Source organism: Equus przewalskii, chromosome 3 (genome assembly GCF_037783145.1).
Source record: "Equus przewalskii isolate Varuska chromosome 3, EquPr2, whole genome shotgun sequence".
In the NCBI taxonomy this organism is placed as follows: domain Eukaryota; kingdom Metazoa; phylum Chordata; class Mammalia; order Perissodactyla; family Equidae; genus Equus; species Equus przewalskii.
In genome coordinates this window covers 61,793,516-61,818,402 of record NC_091833.1, presented here as the reverse complement: position 1 = coordinate 61,818,402, position 24,887 = coordinate 61,793,516, and the positions used below count along the sequence as shown (strand labels likewise).

At 37.4% G+C, this 24,887-nt stretch overlaps 1 protein-coding gene across 1 annotated transcript; it reads left to right on the top strand.

The window, feature by feature from the left end:
* Nucleotides 1–7,673: 7,673 nt before the first annotated feature.
* On the top strand, nt 7,674–10,986 carry CXCL8 (C-X-C motif chemokine ligand 8). Its single transcript, XM_008543287.2, has 4 exons — nt 7,674–7,947; nt 8,907–9,042; nt 9,321–9,404; nt 9,837–10,986. The coding sequence occupies exons 1-4, from the start codon at nt 7,884–7,886 to the stop codon at nt 9,856–9,858; spliced, it is 306 nt and encodes a 101-aa protein (XP_008541509.1). The 5' UTR covers nt 7,674–7,883; the 3' UTR covers nt 9,859–10,986.
* The last annotated feature ends 13,901 nt before the right edge of the window (nt 10,987–24,887 follow it).

Below are 24,887 nucleotides of genomic sequence, written 5' to 3'. Positions count from 1 at the left end.
TTATTCTCAAGTGTTATATCTCCAATTTACTCTTTATTTTTTAATTTTTTCGTTGAGGAAGACCAGCCCTAAGCTAACATCTGTGCCAATCTTCCTCTATTTCGTCTGTGGGATGCCGCCACAGCATGGCTTGATGAGCCATGTGTAGGTCCACACCCGGGATCTGAACTGGCAAACCCTGGGCTGGCGAAGTGGAGCACGTGAACTTAACCGCTACCCCACTGGGCCGGCCCCTCCAATTTACTCTTTATTGATCTTATTCATTAAGAGTTTTTAATGGAGGCCAGTAAACTTCCTGAAACTTGATGCACAACTTTGTACGTTTACACTTGGGTGGATTTAGGGGTAAGCCCAGGGCTTAGAACTTTCATTATATTTCCAAAGGATTTGGTGCTTCAAATAATAAAGGTTAAGAACCACTGAGGTGATACCTAAAAGGGAAGATAATCGGTTTTTAATTTCAGCACATTCAAGGTTACTTAGACTAAATTTGTGGGACACCATTCATGTTCACTCTGGAAATACCGTCTGTGTGGTCTTCTTGACTCTCCACAGTCTGTGAAACACAGGTGATGGGAAGGAGGGAGCAGCAGAGCCCTTCTCCGTCAGCAGACGTCAGTCACTTGTACCCCCGCCTGCTGCTCTCCATCCCTCCCACTGCCCGCTGTATTGTGCATCTTACCCCAGCCTGGGAGGTACCATAAGAGATTGGATGGTTAATTCACTAAAGGAGGAGATTGCTGCCTGATTGAACTAGTTAATTTTTTTTTTTTTTTTGAGGAAGATTAGCCCTGAGCTAACATCAGAGGCCAATCTTCCTCTTTTTGCTGAGGGAGCCTGGTCCTGAGCTAACAACCGTGCCCATATTCCTCTGCTTTATTTGTGGGACGCCTACCACAGCATGGCTTGCCAAGAGGTGCCATGTCTGCACCCAGGATCCGAACCGGGGAACCCTGGGCCGCCGAAGCAGAACACGTGAACTTAACCACTGTGCCACTGGGCTGGCCCCTGAACTAGTTACTATTTTGTCTATCCCCCACTAAATGAGAGCATGAACTAAAACCGTAGTTTCCATACTAGATTCTTCGGAATTCACGTAAATAAGACAATTGTCCCTGAGGGAGAACAAAAATAGACAAAGATAAACATTTTCACTTCCTTTTGTTGACACTGCTGTTGCTGGGGAAAGTTCTGAGAACTGGGGAATTTGTACTTTCATTCAAGAAATGTTTATAGAGCACCTGTTCGGTGTAGGCTAGAAGCTGGCACGCGGCGCGGATGAGGTGGATGTGGGCTCTGACTCTGTGGAATTTCCAGTGAAGTGAGTGAGACATAAATCAACCAACAACCATACAAATGGGCTGAGAACTCCTCTCTTTAACAGACTCCACCAACGCAGAGTTTGCATTCCAGCCAAATTGCGTCTTAAACACTCCACAATCCCCAAGGCCTAAGTGGGGAGAAGAACTAGTTAAGGTGAGGCTCATATTTTGATGCCAAAACTTTAAAACAATCAAAGTTTTAAGGAGTGTTGTGAGAAACAAAATATAGGCATTACAACGTAAAACCTGTTTTTCTGCTTAAATTACTTTGTTCAGAATGCTAAGAGTTTCATCTCACCTCAGCTCTTTAAAATATCATGTGTCTATAAAAACAAAAGATCAAAATAATAAAGGAACTTTTAAGAAAAGAAGAAAAATATTCTTATAAAATTGTACCACCTTGAATCAGCACTTTTAAAACCACTTTTTCCCTGTCACTTGACTCAATGCCTTGGGTGGGTTTTGTTTACCTCAAGACACAATTAAACACACACGCAAGTCCAGTAACCTCTAATAGAGCAACTTCCCTTTCTGCCAAGTGATTTCATTTCCTATGATCTGACTTCATATGAAAGAAATTCTAGTGACAAATAGTACACAATTGTTGTCATTCCATTATCGTAAACATTGGTGTAAACAATCACCAAATGTTTTTAGTTAAATCTAACAAAGAAAATTGGTGCATAAAACTTTTATTTTATAAATTTAATGAAGAAAAGAAATGAATACAAGTAAATATTGACATTGAATTTTTTTTTCATATGGAAGATGAGCTGATCTTAGATTTCCCAAGTCCAAATGCCTGTTTCCACAACCAGCCTCTTCCTCCAATGCCATCCTTCAATCTCCATCTCAGAATCTCCGTTGATTTGGGACATAGAATTGGAAATGATCCTCAATTCTCTGTGTATATCAACAGTACTTTCTTTTTTGTTTTTTAAAGATTGGCACCTGAGCTAACATCTCTTGCCAATCTTTTCTTTTTCTTTTTTTCTTCTTCTTCTCCCAAAAATGCCCCAGTATGTGGTTGTATAGTCTAGTTGTGGGTCCTCCTAGTTGTGGCATGTGGGACGCCGCCTCAGCATGGCTTGATGAGCGGTGCCATGTCCGCTCCCAGGATCTGAACTGGTGAAACCCTGGGCAGCCCAAGTGGAGCACACGAACTTAACTGCTTGGCCACGGGGCCGGCCCAAACTGTACTTTCTTTTAATATATTAATATGAATTGAATTATTAGGCATAAAGAAGAAAGTTCTACAATGGAAAGAAAAAAAAAGGAAGCTAGGTGTAAGCGTTAAGAGATCTGTTGTGTCAGTAAATCTTTACTTTTTGATTGGTGAGCTTTTAAAAAAAATGTGGTTCTCTTACTCAAGGCAAAGTTAATTGTGACTTAAGTGACAGACTAGAGGGGAGGAGCACTGACATTTAGTGAGCACCTCCTATGTGCCAGGCACCACCTTTAGCAATTCCCATATATTTCTCATTTAACTCTCACAGTGATCCTCTGGAACTGGTGCTTTTCTCATGTTACAGATGAGGAAACTGAGACTCAGCGATATTTTAACAGCTTCTCGTGGTTGTTTGGCTGCTAACTGATGGGGCTAGGCTTGAGGTCAGGTTTGTCTTATTCCAATACCTATGAATACCTTTACATTTAAGTTATTCTGACTTGATATTGCTCAAAATCAATGTCTTTAGCTGTTTGATTCTCCAACTTGTTATGACTGGAAACTGTCTTTTCTTTAAAAGGTGGGACACTTTTAGCAGCATGGACCAACTCTGCTTAGTATTTTTACAAATTGTTAACTGGAGACACTTGAATTTGAAAATGGAGCTGAAACGCCCTTGAGGCACTGGAGCAGATTGAGTTATAATATCAACACAGTTCGCGTCAATGTCTTTTTATCTATCAAAAGAAGATGTGGGGGCTGCCTGGTGGCATAGTGGTTAAGTTTGCACTCTCTACTTCGGCAGCCCAGGGTTTGTGGGTTCGGATCCCAGGTGCAGACCTACACATCACTCATCAAGCCTTGCTGTGGCAGCATCCCACATACAAAATAGAGGAAGATTGGCACAGTTGTTAGCTCATGGCAAACCTTCCTCAAGCAAAAAGAGGAAGACTGGCAACAGATGTGAGCTTGGGGCCAATCTTCCTCACCAAAAAAAAAAAAGTAAGAATATGCTTTAGATCTTTCAGCTAACTCTGAGTTTTATTGATGAAAATTTCAGGGGGCAGGTATTTTACGTTAATGATCTTAGCATTAATAGCACTGTAAGTTAAACTCATTGACAAATGCTTAACATTTTGTCTATGGTCCTCTTAGTCTTGAGGATTGCTAAAATGAGACTAATTTCCTCAAAGTGAGAAAAAAATCCAGGTGAGAGTTGAGACTTTACTACTGGGACTGGAAAAGGTGGCTCAGCAGCAGTTGCAACATCGGCAGAGCATCAGCTTGTTCAAGGTCTCTCGGTTAATAAGCATGGGACAAGAACTCAAGTTCACCTCACTTCAAAGCCTACATTTTCCTCACCACGTTCTGCTTTGTTATGTAGTATAAGTGTGTTTGGGCTTACAAAAAAGCCCTAATTCTAAAATAACTATTTGAAGTGCGGGGTTGGGGGTGTTCGTTGGTTCAAGCTACCATAAAGAAGCTCAATTCTCCTGTGGGAAGTTTGATGGAAGAAGAGTTACGTATACATGTAGAAAACGTAAACGTCTATCTTTGCCTTGGCTCTTGCTTGAGCTCTTCCCTTTCTTGGATGATCGACTTGGTGCCATGCCTTTAGTGAAGGTCTTTGGGTGCTCTTTGCTGTTCGGTAAATGCTTCTCATGTCTCAGGAGCTGGTTGGAACTCAGGTAAACAGCTCAATGGTTGACAGTTCCATGAACTCTGCACTCATCTCTAGTGGGTGACTAAACATTTGTGTTTATGTGCAGCGTTGCTCCTCAGTTACGCTTTTCAGTCCACTCTGCTCTATTTCAAAGCAACACGTCCTCAAACAGACCAGAGCCTTTTTATCCCCAACTTAACCCCATTTAGTCCTTCTACTTACTATGCAATGACTCAAAAGGCAACCTTTACAGAAGGAGGACAAGACCAAAATTACTGCCCCTTCTAGTCGCTTTGTCTTTGTCCATCTTCACCTCTGATGGAGAGGATCCTAGGACAGCCTGCATCAAAGTTACATTGTGAGAGATGAATGACATTTTGCCTTATAAATAAATGCACTATTCTAAAAAAAAAAAAGAAAAAAAAGAGCACCTAGGCTAAGTGAAGCTCATTAGCTCAACCTCTAGGATAATGTCAGGATGCAATTGAGACCCCGAGAGGAGGAAAGGAGGGACGTGAGGAAATGGAAGAGGGAGGGAAATGAGGTACCTATGCAAGTGGGACTCAGCAAAAATACAGCAGCAACCCTGAGGGGAAATAGAGGAGTGTTGGCAAACCTCCAGAACCCTGAGAACTCCTCAGAACTCTTAGTGCCACTCATTTGATTGGGTTTTAATGATGACGGACTGAACCAGTCACAGCAGTCTGTCCATATGAGAATATCTTTGCTGAACACACCAACATCACTGAAGCAAAGAGACTGGGAAATTTCCTTTAAAACTGAGGTTTTGCTTACCTCGATCTTATCTGGCCCTCAATTTTTCCTCTCCTCATTCCACACATTGTTTTTCATACATGCTCAACAACGTCAGGAACCCAAATGGGCCATATTCTTACATCTCATTTCTTTGTACTTGCTTTTCCCTCCGCTAGCAATGCAGTCACCCCTTCTCCCCACTCCACTGGTCTTACTCTTACTCATCACCAATATCAAGCCAATATTTAGAAGTTGTTTCTTCAGAAAACCTCCATTTATCAAAACTAATCAGAAGTCCTCTTCACATGCTCCCAGAGCTTCCTGTAATGATCTGTATTATACCATCTGTCACTGTATCTTGCTGGCTTGTATCACTAATTGTCCCTATCCTGCACTAGTCTGCAAACTCCTTGAAGTCAGAGGCTATATCTTATTTACATAGCATTCACATCTACTACAATACCTGGCACTAGCAGATAATCAATATACATTAAATGAATAAGTGAACAATCCAGTTCCTGAAATAGTAGAGTTAAAAACAATAGAAACTGCATTATACATAATGAACATTTACTTTGCTATAGAACGTGATGTAACTCAGGAACTATTTTGCCTTCAAGTCTTAGGTTGGTTGGAGGGAGAAAAAGAAAGAAACATGATTGAACACAAAATGAATACCTCCTTGGAAAACACTCAAACATGGTGTTCTTCCTCCACACACACTTGTGTGGAACAGCTTACTGCTTTATCAATCTTCCTGGGAAAGAAGAAAGATGTTGAATCAAGCTGAATTCCTCATAAATTGTGTACTTGCCCAGAGATGAATAGACTTTTGCCATTATAAGGTCCTTCCTAGTGCTCCTTATCCAAGGAAACCCAGACTAATTTCTGAGGACCCAAGAGAGATGGAGTAAGAAACTTTACTGAGTCATAAAAAGATGCCTTATGTCCTAGTGTTCTGAAGAAAAGTTCTTTTGACTCCCCTTTTTGAATGTGCTTGTAGGCCAGGACCAAAACTAGTTAAATTTTTGAAACATCAATCCCCCACTACTTAGATACATGAACTTGGAAATGCTGTTGCGTTTCCTCATCCGTAAAATGAGGACATTATTACTTTCTGATTGCTGTGAGGATTAAATTTACACACACACACACGCAGTGAACCTGGTAAGTAAATTGAAGCGATGTTTAAGAAGTTAACTGGGGTCACTACTCAAATCTTTCAGCAAAGAAAGTTTTCTCCTCAGACCACAAATGTTCACATTCTGAAACCTCATTGCTCTTCATCTAATTTTCAATCATTTTTGGTCAAAGAGTTTAAGTTAAATCCTATATTACCATTTAAATTAGTTATTTCCACAAGTCTTCTGGAAGCCTATAGATTTGAAGGCTCTCCGTACTTCAGATTTTCAATTTGAATTCTAATACCATCTGATTTTGATCTGGAGCTTTAATTTTAGCAAACCATAACTCAAAGGGATGTTTCTATTTTATTATATTGCTCCTATTGCATGCCGGAATCTGGCTGAACTTGGTGTTTCAGAAACCAGTCTTTCATCAAGACTGCCTCTAAGGCAAATGAGATTTTAGGAAACAATTTTTGGCTGAATATCTTTGCAGTTTGGAAGTCAATCATCTGAAAAGAACAAGAGACATACAAGCCATAGCTCTTGGGGTAGATGAGAATTCACCAGTTTAAAAGTTAAACCAAAAAGTTTACGTGTATTAACCTTATGAGATAGGCAGGTTTTGTTAAGCACTTTTTTTAGATATAGAAAGTGGAATTCAGAATGTTTAAAAGCCACATAAAAATTAGGCTCCTGATCCAGAGTTTGAAGCCAGATGCTCTTTCCACTAAGGATACACTGCTGCCTTTTCGTTAGATGCCACCTCATTCCCACCCCAACCAAGCAGCCATAGGGAACCACGTCCTGGAGCATAAGTATACCTTGTTTTTTTACCAGTTGAGTGTCTTTGAACTGGAATGTGCTGTCCCTATGTGGAATGTGTTGTTTCCCTCCATCTTCCTCTATTAAAGTCCTCCCATCCTTCAGCATCCTGCTTGAACTGCTTATGTAAGAGTCTGCCCTCTTACCCCCTGTGGGAATTAATATCTTGGTACCACTCATCTACCTGTAGTATAGTCCTTATATTGCTTTCTTCTTCTGATAGACCAAACTCTTTAAGAAAAGCACTCAGTCTTATCCATCTCTAGATCCCCCACATTATTCAGAAGTTACTTTATAATTGTTTGTGGACTGAGCTCTTTCTTTGTACAGCAGGCATGCCTTTTCATTCTGTTAAACATACGCTATAACACCAAATCTTTTGACAAGTTGTAATTTTATCCTCGAGAGCAGTAATAGCTCCTGAAAACTCTCCAAAATGCTTAGAAAAGGACTTGCCATAAATTGTGTCACTAATAAAAGCGCTTGGCCAGAATATCTTCTGTATCATTACAGCACATATAATTTACCTAATGAAACAATTATGCCATAAAAGAATAATCATAAATGACCTTACTCTAACCCCTGACAGATAGTGCTATGATAAAATTACTTACAAATAAAAAGGAATACAACTGGTAATAATTTATCATACTGAGAGGCTTGAATATTTAAAAAGTATTTTTAAACAACGTTTTAAAATAAACGTGTTTTTAAATAAAATAAATGAAATGAATTTTTTTAAAATATCAAATAAAGCTTTAATCGTGCTGCATATTTGATAAGAGACAAATAGAGGAGTCTGATGACTCAGCTCTGCTCTCGAAGGGCGGGTGATTGATTGCATATTGTGGAATTTCCTCTGACATAATGCAAGAATGAGGGTGCACATATTCTCCAGGGTTGCGATAATATAAAAAGCCACAGGAGCTCTCCATGCGACACAAGTCCCCAGGGACAGCAGAGACACAAGTGTCTACGACAAGAGCCAGTAAGAGAGCACCAGAAAGACAGCATCTCGTCTGAACATGACTTCCAAGCTGGCTGTGGCTCTCTTGGCCGTCTTCCTGCTTTCTGCAGCTCTGTGTGAAGGTAAGCACATCTTTCTGATCCACAGTGTCCTTGTGTCTAAATGCGCTCCTCAGATAGCAAGGTTATCCTTAAGGCTTTGATAACAAACATCTTTTTTTCAGGAAAAGAAAGTAATCTTTTCAGTCATTTAATATTAAATTGAAGTTTTAATTTTTTAGGCTATATCTATACAACATTTAGAAAAGTATAAAGTTTGATTAATATAGACACTCTATTCCTATCATTCATATTTTATGGTATGCATATATTTCATATAAACCTATAATTTAGAGTATATCTTATTGGGGGCCAAGTTACCCATATTATCTTATTGACTGTTGATATTGAGCAAGGTAGCTCAGGTAACTTTACTCCATGCACTATTGTATTGACCGCTTCAAACAACTGTCAGTTCTTGTTTGGTTTAAAGACACGATGGCAGATTACAGACCTTCTTGGGGTCCCTCCTATGCAACAAATACAGCTTAGAATGTTTATGGTATATAGTTTCTATATTTTTTTCTTCTCTCTTAAGCGTTAAGGATTTTGCTAAATATAAGACATCTCTGTGAAAATCACTTATATATTTCTATTAATTCTTTCTGAGGGCAATTTCCTTGTTGGTGAATCTTAGTTTGCATACTATAAATAGTACTGTGGTATCACAGAGGATTATGCAACACCAAGTAGAAGAAAAAGTACCATGAGGATGTCGACATCCCACGAAGACAACTCCAAGTCTTTATGTAGAAAGTAATTCAATGTTGTCAGGCATGACTGTCTTTAAAACAGAGAAAAAGATTGAGGTCAGAGGCTAAGAGAATATCTAACCCTGAATTTCAAGAATGAGTTTGCTAAACATGCGATGTTTACCAAACACACAGGTACAAAATTATCGCATAGGAATTAAAGAGGGAGCAGATAGCAGAGCAGAGGGAGTAGATGCAACCAGGCGTTAATTGGCTTTATTTCTTTCACAGCTGCGGTTGTATCAAGAATTACTGCAGAGCTTCGGTGCCAGTGCATCAAGACGCACTCCAAACCTTTCAATCCCAAACTGATCAAAGAAATGAGAGTGATTGAGAGTGGGCCACACTGCGAAAACTCAGAAATCATGTAAGTACTTTCAAAAGGAATTGGATATTTTACTTTAGCAAACTTAGAGTCGAGGAAGGTGGAAGTATCCGACAAAGTTCTAGGTACTAGGATTACAGTAGGGAGCAAAACACAAAGGAAAATTCTTTGTCTGCCTGACATTTAAATATGGTACCTTCCATGACTAAAATAGCTTTGAACTGAGATTTTATGCCTATACTTAAGCATCCATGACTTGAACGGCAAAGGGAAGTCTGAAACCCACTAAATATCCATTTTAATCATCTCTCTCATTTCAGTGTAAAGCTCGTCAACGGAGCTGAGGTCTGCCTGAACCCCCATACAAAGTGGGTGCAGATTATTGTGCAGGCGTTTTTGAAGAGGTAAGTTGGCTTTTTCAAATTTAGATTCTTTGTCTATCCTGAGACATACAGTTCAAAAGTCAGCCTATAAATTTGCTGCTGCTGCTAAAAATCTCCTTGTTTAGGTATCTGCCTCTTTGATTAAAAAAAAAAATAGCAGCAAAAATAAGTTTATTGTTCTCGTGACGGGGAAGACCACACACCTCATTTTGTCCAGGGAAGTCTGAGTTTATCCCTGTGCCTGAGTCCTTAGTATGGCTCCCTTCATTCTCAGAAGTGTCGTGGTTAGGATGATAACTTATCTGCTTTATTTAGAGTTAAGAATATAGAGCATTTCTAACACATGAATATCTAAGACTGTATTAATTTCTCTATCAAATATATTTTCAAGAACCATATTTTCTCCTTATTAGAACATTGTTAATTTGTAATTTTTATTTTGTTTATTTTCAGAGCTGAGGGGCAAAATCCATGAAGGAAAAAAAAGCACCAAACAACGCGTTCTCCATGGTTTCCAAGAATTCCTCAGTAAAGATGCCAATGAAACTTCAAGCAAATCTACTTCAGTTCTTCATATTCTATGTGGATCTGGTGTAGGGTTGTCAGATAAAATACAGGATGCCCAGTTAGATTTGAATTTCAGTAAAATAATGAATAGCTTTTTCATTGTCCCACGCAGTATCTAGGACACATTTATATTTAAAAAAAAAAAGAATTATTCATGTTTACAGTAAATTCAAATTTAGCTGGAAATCCTGTATTTTGCTGTTGTTGCTAAATCTTGCAACCCTAGTCTGCTGCCCAGGATCCATGAGTCCCTGTTCAACTAAGCCTTGGTTTCTTCTTTAATCCTAAACTGGAGAAAAGCATCAGCCACTATCCTCCCTCACAGAGAGCTGAGGACTGGTGGAAGCACTTTAACTTATTTTCATGATCATGTAAATTATTTTCCAGTGTAACTTATTCACCTATTTATTATTTATATATTTATTTATCCATCAAATATAGTAATTATTTTTGCATGAATTTGGAAAAGTGGGAAAGGAAGCACGGTTGATAGGATAATGTAATGATGTTAGAGTGAATTTATATTTATTTTAAATATTAAATTATGTTATATTACAGAAATTTTGATTTGCAAAATTAAAAAAAAAACAAAACAGGACCCCCAGTTAATTTTGATTTCAGATAAACAGTGAACATTTTTTTTAGTATGAGTACATCATTATTTATCTGAAATCTTAAGTGAACTGGCCATCCTGCTTTTGAGACTCCTGGTGTTGTCGGGTCTCTGCCAGCTCTGTTACGCAGTGCTGTGCTGGATCACCAGACTCCTGAGTTAAGACTGTCTTTTCTCAAAACTGCAAAAATTCACCAGGCAATATTAACAAAGTAATTTCTTGCTGGTTAAAACTTATTTATGATGTGCAAATAGATTCTCATAATTTAAAAAGAAATATTGTGGTTTTTAACTCTGACTTTTTTCTTTTCACTTTAAGATGGTTTATGTGTTCCCAAAGAGATTTTCTTCTACTGTTTTTGATAGCATGAAAATATAAATGTAACATTAAAACTTTCAAAATCAAATTTATTGTCAAAGTCATCCAGAGTTTGTCTTTCTTTGGTAGTTTTAAAATTTGTTGGGAATCTCTTTGTTTATATTAAAAATAATATTTTGATTTAGAAAACATAAATGTTTCCCCTTAGCATTTTGTATATTATGTAGAAAATCACCGATCTTTATTTGTTAAAAAATAGAACTCCTCTCCAGAAATGGGTTACAAATTGTAGTCTCTTACGCAGAATGTTGGAAATTTTCTCAACTCCCTATTGTGTACCATTTTGCTAGTAAGGTTGACTTCAGATTTTCAGTTAACCAGCCCACATGTCTGTACAGCTAAGCACAGCTGGGTACTCAGTGAAAGAGGGAAGGGAGCACACATTATAGGGCCCTTCTCAACTAACTGAGGAATAAAAACGACATGTATGAGGCAAAGAAGTTTAAAATATGATCATATGAAAACACATCGGGCAAAACTCTTACCAAGAAAAACGTAATAATTTAATGAAAAAGCTCAGTGGATGGATTTTACAACAGATTTGACACAGATGAAAACGTAATTGGAGAACTAGAAATAAAACCAGAGAAGTTTATCTGAAATTCATATCAGAGAGATAAAGAGGAAGGAACTTGGAAAAAGAAGTTAAAAGACACAGATGATCCAGAGAGAAGGTCTTATTGATGTCTAATTGGATTTTTACATGCAAAAGAGAGAGGAAAGAATCAGAGACAATATTTGAAGTGACACTGGCTGAAAATTTTCCAGAAATGATGAAAAATAACAATCTGCAGTTTCAAGAAATCCAATTTACCAATGCGTAATGTTCTATTCTAGTCTAAAAACAAAGATCATAGAACGATTCACATTTATCCACCTCTCAGCTCATTTGCTATTGCTGTTGGGTATTTTAAGTCCTGCTTTTTGTGTTTTAAAGCTTCACAATGTGGAATGAGGAAGAGAGTCCTCTCTTATTTTCTCACTAGTTAGTTGACATTGTAACCTACTTTTTCTATGTCATTTAGCTCCTTATAATGACTCTGGGTGCCTGCAGCTGCCATTCTTTCTATGGGGCAATGTTGTGGGTGGTGTGGAGCAAAGCTCATTCTCTTTTCCAATTCCCAATGCACATTAACACAAAAGTGTACAGTTTAATAGAATTAATAAAAGATTTATGAGTACTGCACAAACAGGAGCCAACTGGAAATTCAACCCCGGTATTGACTATTCCTAGAAACATTAATTGTTTCTCTCTAGAGGTGATTTCTGCCTGCCTAAATTCCTTCTCAGTCTATGTTGTGGGCCCTCTTATGCTTTCTCAGAGTTCAACCTAAATTTCACTTCCATATTCTCCTCTTCAAATTCAAGTTCCCTTGTCCTACCCACTTTGTATTCTCTCATCTTGTGGATTTCATACATAGTGAATAATACAGATCACAAACAAGTAATTTTAATAACATGTTGACAAGAGACATACAGGGTTCTTCAGAAGCAGATAGCAAGTAGTTATAGAACCTAACTAGCCTAGGCTTCCCTGAGAAAATCTAAACAAGAATCTGTAGGAGTAGGAGTTAGCCACATAAAAGGAAGAAGACTGTGTGGGGAAGAGTGGTCTAGACAGCAGGGAAGTAATTTGTCAGCAAGAGCATGACATGGTTTGAGAAGTGAAAGAATTTCAGTGTAATTGAAGTTTGGCATGACAGAATACGTACTAACAGATTAAGCTATGCTAAATGGACTATGGAATGCTCTAATGGGCTTACATTTGGAATTGAAAACTTCTAGTCGATTCCAATTTCCCACATTTTAAATCGTGAACATTGTAAATCATTCTTCTTTCTGGGTCTCCTTCCAAAAGGAGGTGGGAAGTCATACAAGTAACTCAAAAGTCTGATCTTCTGGGTTTTTAATGCCATTTGAAGATTGAATCATCAAAGAACTCCCAACCTTATACAAAACCTCTTACTGTGTTAAGGACACATCTATAATATGATCAGTGTCCAACCCTGAAAGCAAAGTGAAGACATCTGCACCAATCTGGTGAATCTTAGTAATGAATATTTGTTTAAATCTACTTAATTTTGTGTTTATCACTTTAAAATATGCCAAATGATTTTCTCCACTCTCTCATCTATACTGTCACCAAGACAGCAAAGTATTCCATCCAAAAGGCAAGTAAGTGGATCAAATTGGAGATTAGGTGTCATTTGAACAAGCCAAAAAGGAAAAATAAAAAACGGTAAGAGAGAGAGAATGTGAGAGCAAAAGTTAGAGAGAAGGAAAAACCAGTCAATTTGCTGAATTGAAAATTTTGCTTCATTTTGCTTCAATGATATTAGTAAAATTATGTATACAGACACAGGTTTTATTTGTATAGACACAAACTTGAATGTGCAACATATTATTCCATATCTTTAATTCATTTGTGTGGGTTATAAATTACAAACCTATTTTTACCAAGTAGAAATATGAATGTAAATATGCAGACACACATACACAAAATAAAAAGGTATGGAGAGAGAATAAAGTGTTCACCTTAAAATTACACTAATTAAAAAATACTATAATGCATACATCATACATAGACCATACAAAATCAAGTAATTTTCATAATTGCCTTTTTTTGGCTAGAAATGCATCAATAAATAGATTCTGGGCCATCCCCAGTGGCCTAGTGGTTAAGTTCCACATACTCCACTTCAGGGGCCTGGGTCTAGCTCCCAGGCAAGGACCTATATTTCTCTGCTAGCAGCCATGCTGTGCTGGTGGCCCATATACTAAAAAATAGAAGAAGATCAGCATGGATGTTAGCTCAGGGTGAATCTTCCTCAGAAAAAAAGAAGAAAAAATAGATTCATAGGTTGAAGTTACCTCAGCAAAATCTTTTATTCTCAAGACTTTGGTAAATAAGTAGATAATTATTTTTTACTCTAATTCATCTATTTTGCCATCCAGGCTATGTTTGAAAACTTCAGAAGAGAGAATGAAAAACCATTCTGCTTTTTGTTTATGGAGGTAACTTAGCAAGCAAAAATTGCTTAAGACTGTATTAACCCTGCAGTAACAAAAGGAAGCTTAAGAAAATAATAATTGCTCCATTATTTACTTAAAAAAACAGCCAGACAGTAATTGCCTCAGGTTTGATAACCATCAGCTGAATTTGCAGAGATCATAGACAACAACTATGGAATTTTTCAACATAGAGTAAATATCAGACCAATTCCTTCCCACAAGATTTACTGATGGGGCAATCAGGAATTCTCCAGAAGATTACTTAAGGGTCAAAGAATCCAGCTCTTAATGAGTTGAGAAAGAGGGCTTTTACGTTCTTTGCGTTTCCATTGATAAAACTCAACTTGGATAAATACTATTGTTACAAGACTTTCTCACGTTATTTGGTGAGATGATAGGTACACTTAAAGCATAGCAGGTTGGAAAATTAAAGATAAGAAAACATTCACAGATATTTGAACTCAAAGTTTGTTTCAGACATATCTAAAGAAATGTTCTAATAGCTTTGTAAAAGATTGTGGTGCCAGGGCTGAACATAAACTTTGAATGTATCTAGCAATTCTATCTCATGAGGCATGATTTAGCTCAAGTTTTAATCATGTTATGATGTGATTCTTTCCACCCTCTGCATTCCAAATTAATCTTCTGCCATTCACCTCATGCCGCTCAAAATACCATCAAATTTCTATTTTTAGTGTTCCCCTAAATAAAATATTTGTGGGTTAACTTTTGAAATTTTCTCTTGAAAAATCTGTGGCCTGGGGATGTGTGGGTTGACAGTTCTGATGCTGCTACAAATGTAACTGAACAATTTAGTTGAACAATTAAGTAAGTGGATGGCTGATGGTAGAAGCCAGGTTCCTTCTGCTACAGGAGGAATTTTCAGATAAGCAAGAGGAGGAGGCTGAAATAATCCATGTAGTAATGAGTTAAAGTTGAAGACATCACTATGAATTTGTGTTTAGCTTATATAGGTACAGATGGATACATATAGAAATGCTTACGGGTATGTGTATATAAAAGAGTTAGTAAACAGATATATTTCTTCCTTTGTCAGCTGAGAGGACCTAAAAGCAATGACACTCCAGTAGCAACAAGCATACCTAGAACCCAGGTCTTGTTTTCTGAAACCACTTTCCAACACAACAAACCAGGCTCTTCAGAGAACTGACTGATCACAGGACTGGGGCAGGAAAAATATAAGTCTTGAGCATCTTCTAGCTTCAGAGATTAAGGAAGTGACTCCCTCCAAAAAAAAAATTGATGAGGATATGTCAAAGAGGAACAGGAGCCAACTGAAAGCTGGAACTATCTCCAAAGCTGGAACAAATTGAGAACAAACTTAAAGAAGTAGTGTGTTATATCCCAAAACATAAAGCAAATATTCACAAGTCCATACCGATGAAAATAAATGGTTGACTAAATAAACAAATGAAGAAGAGGAGATAAATCTCCCATGCAGAAGAATTCAAAAAATTCATGTAGATACTCCTTCCTCAAGGAGGTGTAGCATAACTATGCACTCCTGAAGTGTGGGCCATGCATAGTGACTTCCTTCCAAAAAACAGAGTTCGGAAGGGGAAGGAAGAAGAGTAACTTTACAGAAGAGAAAGCTGAAAAATACGATGTCAGCCAAGGTCAACACGAGTAATGATAAAGCGTGTTGATAGAATGTAATGATGTAAAGAAAATGGCAGTTTACTTCTGTGGTCTTCCTCCTGAAAACCCAGGATCCTAATCTAATCATGAGGAAAACATCAGGCAAATCCTAGTAGAGAGGCATTCTACAAAACACCTGACCAGTGCTCCTCAAAACTGTCAAGGTCATCTTAAACAAGGAAATTCCGAGAAACTGTTACATCTAAGAGGAGCCTAAGGGGATATGGCAACTAAATGTAACATATCCTGAATTGATCCTAGAGCAGAAAAAGTACATCAGGTAAAATCTATGAAAATTTGGAAAAAGTATGGACTTTGGTTAATATTAATAATAATCAGTTTGGGCTGCTATAAGAAAGTACTATAGACTGGGTGGCTTATAAACAACAGGCATTTATTTCCCACAGTTCTGGAGACTGGAAACCCACAGCGTGGTTGGCTTCTAGTGAGGATCTTCTTCCCAGTTGGAGTCTGCTGACTTCTGGTTGTAGTTTCTCATGGCAGAAAGCAGGAGCCTGAGCAAGCTCTCATGGCTCTTCTCACAAGGGCGCTGATCCCATACGAGAGCACTCCACTTTCATGACCTAATTTCCTCCCAAAGGCCTCATCTCTTAATGCCATCATATTAGGGGTTTAAGATTTCAATATATGAATTTTGGGGAGACAAATTCAGTCCATAACAATAATGTATTAATATTTGTTCATTAATTGTAACAAATGTACCCTACTAATATAAGATGTTAACAATAGCGGAAACTAGGTATGGGATATATGGGAATTCTCTATAATATCTTCTCAATTTTTCAGTAAATCTAAAAATGTCTATTTAAAAAAAAAAGCAGGGAGATAGGAACCAAAATAAATAACTAACATAGTTTTCTGCTAGTCACAATGAACCTGGTACAGGAAGCTGGTGTGTGGGGAGCATATCTCTTAGGCAGTGGGGAAGCTAGGTTTACCACTAACCACATCTATACAACCTTTCATCCTTTCCTTGAGGTCTGCTACTAGAGTGTGCTGGGCTTTGAGAACTTGCCAAATATCTATACATATTTCTCAAAATATGTCAAGGGTCTACAACAATAATCATAATCATATTCAGTGACTAAACTGGTTAGAAAAGTGTATGTAACAGCCAAGTAGCATCAGCAGAATGGCATAGGAATTGTGGTGAACTGCAGAACACATAGTCTGTCTGGAGTCTTAATAATTCAAATAATCTTAAAGCACAGAGATTGCCAAGTCAAACTCCTTTGGTTTCCAGTTTGGACCACAGAGTTGACTGATAAAAACTAACCCCTCAATGGAATGTGTTATGTAATAGGAAAATCTGATACTACAGGTGTTCCTTCTTTAATTAATTCCATGGTTCCATTCACGCCTACTCGCCTTAGATTAGGATTGGATGATCAGCGTTACAGTCCATGTGTTAAGCACAGTATGTTTTAGCTTTTTTGCATCTGGAATTGTGGAGAGAGTTGAGAAATACAAATAAATACTATTCAATAAATATTATTGATAAGTCAAATTATTCTTCAATTCTTCAGCATGCCCAATTAAAAAGAAACATGACAAAGGAGAGAAAAGGACTGAAAGAAATCAAGAGAATAATGTGTTAATGACTGCCTCCCTCCTTTCCTCTCTGTTTTCCCCAGCTATCTATAACTGGCCCAACCGATGGGCTAAGCCTCAGCTTCAGTCTTCTCAAGTTATTAAACTAAGACTGGCAGGATGAATAAAAATACAAGCACTATACCAGACTCCCTCAGGAACAGATTCCAGCAACCGAGTCAGTGGGCTATTAGCTCCCATGTTCTTCTATCTAACCACGTTTTCCAATAATTTCTCTTAATCAGTCCCTGTAGTAATGTCTCCTTATATCTGTGTTCTATACTGACTTGGGGCCAAAGAAGGACTCATTTATTCATGCACCACTCTGAATTTTCTCTGTAGTTACCCTATCGTTTACCTCAGTCCTCTCCAAGGCTTAGGGTTCCAGCTTTAGTCTCAAGCATTAATTGGACTAACTAGACTAGTCTAGTTCCCGACAATTCCACTCTTTCAGTCTAGAGACAATTCTTCATCCTCCTTATTCCCATGCCCCTAACTGAAATCCTACTATGTTTGGACATATTCTCACTCCCAGTACAAACTGAGCCATCGCTTGGAATTCCCTGCCCACTTTAGTGAACCTTGTGATACTACAAACTGCGTGAGGTTCCACCATCCTTTGGATATGATATCACAAACCATAAAGTTACCTTAACTGGGATTTTCTGCTGCACTTGACTTAGTTGTCTCCAGCCCTTTCTGAGGCCTGTCTGAGCTCAAGTGCACAATTAGCTACAATCTGTTCTCCACCTTATCTCAACTTCCTATTCTTCTCCCTGTCCAATGTTGACAAATCTTAGTATGATTTGAACTGCAATGATGTAAGAAACCAGAACAGAAGCTAGAGAGAGAGAGACATATGGAGATGGAGAAAGATTGCATTAAATATGAGGCCTGTACATAGAGAATAAAATATGGAGACAAAGTTCCCTTAATAAGGCTTTATTTTGACTCAGCTACAACTCAATAACTCTTGGCCAGCACCTACTAAAAGCAAAAGCAAATGCAAATACCTTGGCTTTGCTTATGGCTTTTTTCTTGAAGCATATAATATTTTCTTTCCTTGCACTCTGTCTTGGCAACTTTAGTTTCTGATCATTTCTTTTTCCTCCTAACTACGTTCCCCTACTTGTTCTCTAGATGTAATAACAGACCGGATTTCCAGTACTGACCCTTGGCTCCCCGAGTTGACTGTTACCTGTACTTGCCCCTTGCACTGTGTCTGCCTCTGACTGTTTAGAATGTCCTCCACCCTAATTCTAAAATAACCTTGAGGTCTTTAACTTAACCCTAAAAAGCAAGGAACTTGGCAGCCTGAGACAGAGATAGTCTAGAAGTATTATATGTTGAGTAGACGTAGGTGAGGAAGAGTCAACGGAATCTCGATAAATTATACTGGGTTCTCAACTTAAGAAGCATAAGTCTGAATTCAAGCTTGACCTAGCTGTATTTCTTTACCTTTTTTTATCAAAGTTAGGAAATTTTTATATAATTCTAAAAGTCCTCTATCTATCTATCTATCTATCTATCTATCTATCTATCTACCCACCTATCTAGGGTCACCTGCATTCCCTATTACATTAAAACTATTTTGTTGTGATAAAATATACTTAAAGAAACATACCGCTTTTTGATAATTTGATAATACTTAGCTTTACAGTTCAGTGGTATTAAGTATATTCACATTGTTGTGCAACCATCACCACTACACATTACCAGAATTTTTTCATCTTCCCAAATGGAAACTCTGTTTCCATTAGACAATAACTCCTCATTCTCTCTTCTCCTCCAGCCCCTGGCAGCCATCATTCTATTTTTTCTGTAGCTATGAATTTGACTACTCTAGGTACCTAGTATAAATGGAATCATACAATATTTGTCCTTTTGTGACTGGCTTATTTCACTTAGCATTATGTCCTCAAGGTCCATCCATGTTGTACCATGTGTCAGAATTTCTTACCTTTTTAAAGCTGACTAATATTCCACTGTGTGCATGTGTATATATATAAATATATCATATATATGTATATAAATATAGATATATCTCACATTTTGTTTAACTATTTATCCATTGGTTGACATTTGGGTTGTTTCCACCTTTTGGCTATTGTGAATAATGTTATGAATGTGAATTGTGAAAAATGTTACAAACTTTGGTATACAAATATCTGTTCAACTCCCTGCTTTCAATTCTTTTGGGAAGATATCCAGAAGTGGAATTGCTGGATCATATGGCAATTCCATTTTTTGAGGAAACACCATACTACTTTCCACAGCAGCGGCATCATTTCACATTCTATCAGCAATGCACTAGATTTTCAATTTCTCCACATTCTCATCAGCACTTGCTATTTCTTTCTTTCTTTTGAGGAACATTAGCTCTGAGCTGACATCCACCACAAATCCTCCTCTGTTTGCTGAGGAAGATTGGCCCTGAGCTAACATCTGTATCCATCTCCCTCTATTTTATACGTGGGATGCCTGCCAAAGCATGGCTTGATAAGTGGTGTGTAGGTCACTGGGCCGGCCCTTCTTTCTTTCTTTTTTTAAAATAGTAGCCATCCTAGTGAGTAAGGAATGGTGTCTCAAGGCGATATTGATTCGAATTTCCCTAATGATTAATGATGTTGAACATCTTTACATGTGCTTATTGGCCATCTGTACGTCTTCTTTGGAGAAATGTCTATCTGAGTCATTTGCACATTTTTAATTGAGTTGTTTATTTTTGTTGTTGTTGAGTTGTAGTTCCTTATATATTCTAGATATTAATCTCACATCAGATATACGATTTGCAAATACTTTCTCCCATTCCATGGGTTGCCTTTTCACTCTCTTGATAGCGTCCTTTCATGCACCAAAGTGTTTTATTTTGATGAAGTCCAATTCATCTGTTTTTAATTTTATTGCTTTTGCTTTTGGTATTATGTGTGTTAAAACTTTCGTAGTATTAGATATCTCCCCAATTTCATCTGTAGGATTTATATTATCTAAAGTCCTAGACCTTAAGTAAAACATATCTTTATGAGGAAGCAAAATCTTGACATCCAAAATGCCAAAAGTTCCTGTATCCATCTGGGGATTGTTTTCTGGCTCACAGGTGTTTGTTTTATGATACAAGGACTAAGAACTCGTAAGAAAAATATGCAATTACTGAATGAGCTCTCTGAGGAGGCTCAATCTTCTCTCTTTCTCATGAAATTCCCCTGCCAGGAATCATTGGATGTGGGTTGTTATGGTATAGAGGTGAGTATAGGAAAAAACATTGCCATAGACAAAAGGATTTTAATCTATATAAAGATTTGAAAAATTTACAATCTTGAGTTGGGTTTGGAATGTACCATTTCTTAGCTCCATGGTGCAACACTCATCGTGAGGCCTTTAAAATTTCCCAGGATGCTGTAATACTGATCAATTTCTCTCCTGGCTATATTCCTCTAGAAGCTTAAGAAAGTCACATCCACCGAGGGGATATACTGCTAATAGCAACAGTAAAATTATTTCTGAATTCTGAATTTCTGTGAAAATGGTGAGTAAATAATGCCAGAAATTTTATGCAAATGCTATATTACCACAAAGAGTTAGTGACAAAGACACTTTTAATAAAATGTTCCCTCACATTTCAGTATAAACAACTATTTACTCTTCTGAATGGTAGTAATAGTCATGTTTCACTTTACATAGAAAAAGAACTAGGTGCATTTATACTTATTTCACCATTGAGACATAGAGTGTTGCCACTAAAAGTTGCATATAGATATACTAAAAACTATAATTAAAACCTTACATAAAGTCTTCATGGAACCCCTTTTTACAGGGGCCCATGGCCATACAAAATTACGTAAAAGGATTCTTCTAAATGTAAGGAAGATAGTCCTTAGCCTACCAAATTTTAATATAAAGGACTTATAATCTTTGAAAGCCTGACAATAAAATATGTATATATATTATACAAACACACATTGCATTCCTATGCCTGTTATTTAATTGGTACTTTTATATTCTTCCATTTTAGTACAGCATTTTTGAGAAAGCTAATATTATCTCATCTGTAATTGATAAGACTAAAATTCAGAAAATTTTAGGAACTTGCTTAAGGTTACCTGAAGTCGAGATTTGGACTTAGGTTTTGGTCTCCAAATCAATCCTCTCTCTGCATTACGTCACAAGATCTTGTCAGGCTTACTCAAATCGGTTTCATAAGAATTTATTAACAAAGATTAACAAACATCTGTTAATCTTTGAGCCGGAAAATTCAGGTAATATGTATGAGTGAATAAGCTACAGTTATTTTCCTTGAGAAGTGTTGGCTAGAAAATAGTCATAGGTACAATTATTTGCCATGGGTACAGTCAAATGTGCTGTACCCCACAGGCACTGGCAAAGGCTGTACAGCTCTGAGTCCTCATAGATAATTCTGAGTAAGGATTTTGTACTGTCGCCGTTACCTTTATAACTTAAATGTCAGCTGGAGCCCCCTGCCCTTGGGAATCTGGTTAAATTTGACCTAAACACTGAGTCCAAGGTTTTGTAAGAATCTAGATTCTGCCACACTAATCCTGTAAGATTCCAAAATTTACTCATTCTTCTGTGATCATCACAGTGCAAATCCCAAATCTTCACCAGATTACTTCCTCAGACATCAACTAACTCTAGACTATCTTTGCATTTTGAAACCTGTCATAATATTAGTTGGGAAGGAAAGGGACCCATGGAAAATCATATGGTCTTCTACGGCTCACTGGTTCATCTTCTTCATTCTCTTTCTCTTCTCTCATCTCAAATTCTTCCACTTTCTCGCACAAAATAATTCTACTTACATTTAGCACCCTTTGGAAAACTCACATTTTCCCCTATTTGCCCATTACAGTATGTTTACCAAAAATTGCAATTTTTTTATGAGGAATTCTGGTAAATAAAATACTTTTTTTCTCTTTATATTTTCATCCATCTTTCTCTCTTTCCCTCATCTCCATTCTCTGGGGACATTGCATTTATATCAACTGAAAGAATTAATATTTAATTTAACTATGGCATAATCATACTCAACAAACTATAACCAGAGTCTATGGAAAAGTACTAGAATTAACTACAATGGATTTTTATTAGGAATTGGTATGACTACTAGAAATGCTAACATAGTAGACAGATCAAGATCATATTTTACTGTTACTGTTGTGGTGGTGGTGGTTGTTATTGTATTGATACTCTTTGCCTCACTAGATCACTTTAAAAAGTGTTGACTCCTTTTATTGAGGCTTTAAATGTTATCTTTAAAGAGACTTTTTAGTCTCTCATTCTGCAATTGTTGTGTTAAGAATCCTTTTCTTAAAAACAAAAACTAAAATAAAATGTCTTGAGTCCATCACATGTACCAAGTGTTGTGAGGGCTAAAAGAAGCAAGACCTATGCTTGCTAAGCACTGAATTATGAAAACGCAGAGTTAGAATGTTGATAATAATCATCTAGTCACTTGTTCTTGGGAAAACAATCTGAAGAAATGGAACTCTGACATTTGCAAATCACGTGTCTCTTGCTTGGGAAGAGCAACATGTGTCAGCCTGCTAAAATAATTCTTCCTGTATGGTTGCAAAAATCCTCTCCAAGCACGTAGCCTGCGTTTACTCCAGTAAAAAGGTCATTGTGGGTAAAATGAAATCAGGAGAAGAATAGAACTTAGTCTGTAATAATTTGATAATCAGTGTACGTTATTGCCTTAGGTCTTGAAAACAAGTTATACAACCATGAGGAACACCTACACTTCCTCATTCTTTTTTTCCTGTACGCCTTTTTGCTAACTCTGGCCAAAATGCAGAATTTGCATTTGTCAGTCTGAAAGCAAGGCATATAGAATTAGGGGTCAGTCGGATGCTAAGAAAGGGCAGAACTGGGCTACAAGAGATTTCACAAAACTATTTCTGAGATCCTTTCAATTCTGGAGATAAAACTCTAATGCTAGGGATGATATTATCCATGCTTCCAACTAAAGGTTCTTTTGATATCTGATTTGTTTGAAAAAATAAAATGAATTTGGGTCATTTTGGAAACAAAGCCGGGTGCATTTACTGTACATATGACTGAATTCTACACTCTGGCCTAGCAAAAATCTTATGGGACCTGAGTAGAAAGGAGAAGAGGCAGAAACCACTCATCCTTACAAAGTCAGCAGAATTGGGAACCACCAATCTTGGCAAGCCTCCCAGGACAAAATAGTAGGAGAAATATGGCATTTCTGTCACCCTATGTGTGGTAGCCATGGAAATAAGTGCAAGGACTTGTCCTAGCAGATCATTTCCAAAGAACACTCAGGTTACTGTGGTTGCTAAAATTTGCATCACTGGTCCATAACTAAAGTGCTACTTCAGTAAGTAGTCACCTTATTCATCTGTGACTGCAAAGAATTGGAGGAGGAAGGGAAGACAACTATTAATCTATTCATACCAGAAAGATACAAAACAAGCAACATTTCTAATTCAAAGGGCAAGCGAAACTTAATAAAGGGGTAGAATAAGCAATAGCAATCACTCTCTGTTATAGAATGGTGCAGAAACAAAGCAACTGGAGATCCATCTAAGCAGGAGCACAAGTGTGCAGGTGAACAATGAGCAACATCCGCTGAAGTGAACATACACATTCCTTATGACCCAGGAAGTCCTTTCTTAGGTAAACCCAATAGAAATGTGCTTGTGTATTCCTAAAAAGACATGTAGTGGAATGTTCAGAGCAATATTAATTGTAGTGCTAAATTGAAAATTACTGAAAAGTCTATCAACAAGGGAATATATAAATCAATTATAACATATTCACATAATGGAATATTTTACAGCATTACAGCATTGAGAATAAAGTATCTACAATTATACACAAGAATATGGATGAATCTCATAAGCATATTGTTGGGTTTAAAAAGCCAGACACAAAATCCTACATGCTATATGGTTCCACATATAAAAAAGAAAAATAGGGGCTGGCCCAGTGGCGTGGTGCTTCAGTTCACATGTTCTGTTTTGGCTGCCCTGGGTTCACAGGTTTGGATCCCAGGCATGGACCTACACACCACTAATCAAGTCATGCTGTGGAGTTATCCCACATACAAAATAGAGGAAGATTGGCACAGATGTTAGCTCAGCGATAATCTTCCTTAAGCAAAAAGAGGAAGATTGGCAATAGATGTGAGCTCAGGGCCAATCTTCCTCACCAAAAGAAAAGAAAAGAAAAAAACAGGCAAAAAGTAATATGTGCTTTTTAGAAGTCCAAATCATGGCAACCTTTGGTAGACAGGATGTGATTAAAGAGGAAAGAGGGTTCTGGGGTACTGGTAATTCTATGTTTCTTGATCTGGGAGCTAGTTTAGTTTGCTAAAACTCACTGAGCTTAAAATATGTGCCCTTTTCAGTATACCTGTTATACTTTAATAAAAATCTTTTTAAAATGTTGAATAAACATTCTGTGAAGAAGTGTAGAATAAAATGTGGGTGAAAGGGAAAGAGAGTTCATCATGGAACGTGAACCTAGGGGAGAGGATTGAGGGTGACTGTAAGTGGAAGAATAGATTAGGAATGGTGAAATTCAGGGCAACATCATAATTCAGAGAGATCAAGCTAGGGTGCAGTTTAAGACGTACTTCTATATATGTGAGTAAGTCCAGATCCTCTGAGAAACAGAT